The sequence below is a fragment of the Apodemus sylvaticus genome, chromosome 8 (genome assembly GCF_947179515.1).
Source record: "Apodemus sylvaticus chromosome 8, mApoSyl1.1, whole genome shotgun sequence".
In the NCBI taxonomy this organism is placed as follows: domain Eukaryota; kingdom Metazoa; phylum Chordata; class Mammalia; order Rodentia; family Muridae; genus Apodemus; species Apodemus sylvaticus.
Genome location: NC_067479.1, coordinates 6,697,957 through 6,700,480, shown reverse-complemented (window position 1 = coordinate 6,700,480; position 2,524 = coordinate 6,697,957). Strand labels below are relative to the sequence as shown.

Here is a 2,524-nt window from a genome sequence, read left to right as displayed (position 1 = left end):
TGAGTCACAAGTCCAAGCCAGCGGACTCTAGAGACTTCTAGTAGATATTTCAGGGCTAGAATATCGAACCGACAACTTCCACCTCACACGTATTTCTTTGCATTTCTTGTTCTTGGGGAAGTAGTGGGGGGAAAGGTCTTGCTTTGATTTGCACAAGGGATGAAACAAAAGGAATGGTGATCATCTCTCATACAAAAGGCCAGATTCGAGCTGGTCACTCACTGGTCAAAAATAGATCCGGGGTGTGTTCTGCAGAGGTCTGCAAAATTCAACAGTTCAGAGTAAGGCTGCCCAGAGCCACCCTCCTCTAAGAAGCTAAGGACACACGCAAGTCACCGGCTCTCCCCTTGGCCAGCTATTTCAGACCGAACTTCAGAACCGAGAGCTTGCTACACGGACCAAGTGGAACCGGGGGTGGGGGTGGGGGTGGGGGTGAGATGAGACGCAAAAAGCAAAATCCAACCAACAAAACTGGAAAACCCAACTTGTCATAAAGTTTGTCCTCCCACACCTTTGTGGGTCAAAACGCAACAGGTTCCGAAGTGCAAAGCAAACACCAACTGCTGGCGCTATCAGCCGCTCTCCTTAAAGTTGGCTGCAGAAGTGCGGCTGGGGGATGACCCTGCGGATCCACGCGCACTCTCGCCGGCGCCCTCGAGAGCCCGGCCTTTCAAGCCCCGACTGGCATCTCCGCCTCTGCCCGACACCTATACATCTATGTACATACAAACCGGGCCCCCGGTCGCCCGAGGGCGCAGCGGAAGGCCGCGAGTCTCGTACCTATACATATGTACACGTGTGCGCACAGGTCCCCGCGGGGTCATAGCGCGGCCGCGTAGGCCGCGGGGTAGGGGTCCAGCTGAGGCTTGCCCATGCCTGGCAGCAGGATGTAGGCGAGCGGCGGCTGCAGCCCCGGGCTGGGCCACGCGCTGCAGTTGCACGGGATCATGTAGCCGGGGTTGCCCGGGCTGGGGTGCGAGTGCGTGTGCCCCCCGGCGGCCGCCGCGGCCGCTGCAGCCGCCGCCGCCGCCCCGTGGAAGGCGCCCGCGCCGGCCGTGGGGTACCCCAGCGACGACGCGTACGGCAGGCCGGACGACGATGACGAGATCTCTGCCATCTTGGAGCCCAGGTCAAGCAGGGAGTAGGGGCTGCCCGCGGCGGCGGCGGCAGCGGCGGCGGCCGCAGACTGCGGGAAGAAGACGCGCGCGGCGGCGGCTGCGGCGGCCGCGGCCGCCTTCTCGGGGTTCGCGAGCAGAGACTCGGGTACCAGGCCGCCGCCCGCGCCCGCGTGCAGCCCGGCGCCCGCCTTGAGCGCCGAGTGCTCGGCGTCCGCCACGCTGCCCAGGCCGTAGGGCACCGGGAAGGCGAACTTGTCCTTTTTGAGCAGCGTCTTGGGTTTGCGCCGCGGCCGGTACTTGTAGTCGGGATGCTCCTTCATGTGCATGGCTCGCAGGCGCTTCGCCTCGTCGATGAACGGCCGCTTCTCCGACTCGGTGAGCAGCTTCCACTCGGCGCCCAGGCGCTTGCTGATCTCCGAGTTGTGCATCTTAGGGTTCTCCTGGGCCATCTTACGCCGCTGAGCCCGCGACCACACCATGAAGGCGTTCATGGGCCGCTTGACGTGGTCCACCGGCTTGGACATGCTGTCGCCGTGCCGCGGCTGCAGCACGCCGCCGCCGCCGCCGCCCGGGCCCTCGGCCTCCGCCCGGAGGAAATCAATGTTGGCTGCCAGAGGGACCCGGCTCAGCGGGCGGCCGTGCGTCCCCGCGTCGCTCCCGCGCGGGAAAAAGGGACCAGACGACCAGCCTAGGGTCGGGGCGCTGCGTCCCCGGCCGCTTTGGTCTGTCTGGCCGAGCTCTAAGAGAAAATCCTCTCCGGGATGCTGGAGCCTCTCCTCCGTGTCTCCACTCCGCGGTGGCACTTTGCCCTCGGCTTTTTGTCCTTCTGTCCCGTTGCTTTGGCTCGCCAACTCCCTGCAGGTGGCCTCTGCCTGCTTCAGCTCTCCCCTCTCCTCCGTCTTCAATACCTTAAATGCCAAGCAGCCCCGAAAGTTGAGCGACGGAGGATCCACCAAGTTGGGCCGAGGAGCCCGCCGCCGCGTGCTGCCAAGTGCCAAAGGGGGCTCTCGGCGGCTGGAGTGTTTGGGTTCTCCCGGGTGACTTTCTCATTTGACAGAAGCAGATGGGAGTGGGGGAGGGGTGGCCGCGAAGAGGAAGAGGAGGGGGAGGGTCGGGCGCGCAGAGCAAGGCGACGGGTAGAAACACAAACACCGCAGCGGCCGGGCTTCTGTACGGGGGTCGGGGCGCGCTGATGGAACCCCCCAATCCTGTAGCTCTGAGGGCTGTCGCTGTCCCCAAGCACCTGCCTCGCGAGTCTTGCTCCCCGGCTTTGGCGCAGGAAAGGCGAGGGCCGAGGCGGGCTGAGCTTTTGAGTTAGCCGGAGGGACCCGGCCTCAGCGGAGACTGTCCGGGATCTCCGACTCGCAGTTGCAGGCTGTCCCCGGGGCCATGCTCGCTCCGCTGGC

General features: G+C 64.5%; 1 protein-coding gene across 2 annotated transcripts; it reads right to left on the bottom strand.

Annotated features, from left to right (window-relative positions):
- Positions 1–820: 820 nt before the first annotated feature.
- Sox21 (SRY-box transcription factor 21) lies at positions 821–1,642 on the bottom strand. 2 transcript variants are annotated; one of them, XM_052190821.1, is made up of 2 exons: positions 1,206–1,642; positions 821–1,148 (listed from the first exon to the last, which is right to left on the bottom strand). In XM_052190821.1, the coding sequence occupies exons 1-2, from the start codon at positions 1,640–1,642 to the stop codon at positions 821–823; spliced, it is 765 nt and encodes a 254-aa protein (XP_052046781.1). The 2 variants fall into 2 exon arrangements, with proteins under 2 accessions (XP_052046781.1, XP_052046780.1); XM_052190820.1 differs by having other exon boundaries at positions 821–1,642.
- Positions 1,643–2,524: the final 882 nt, after the last annotated feature.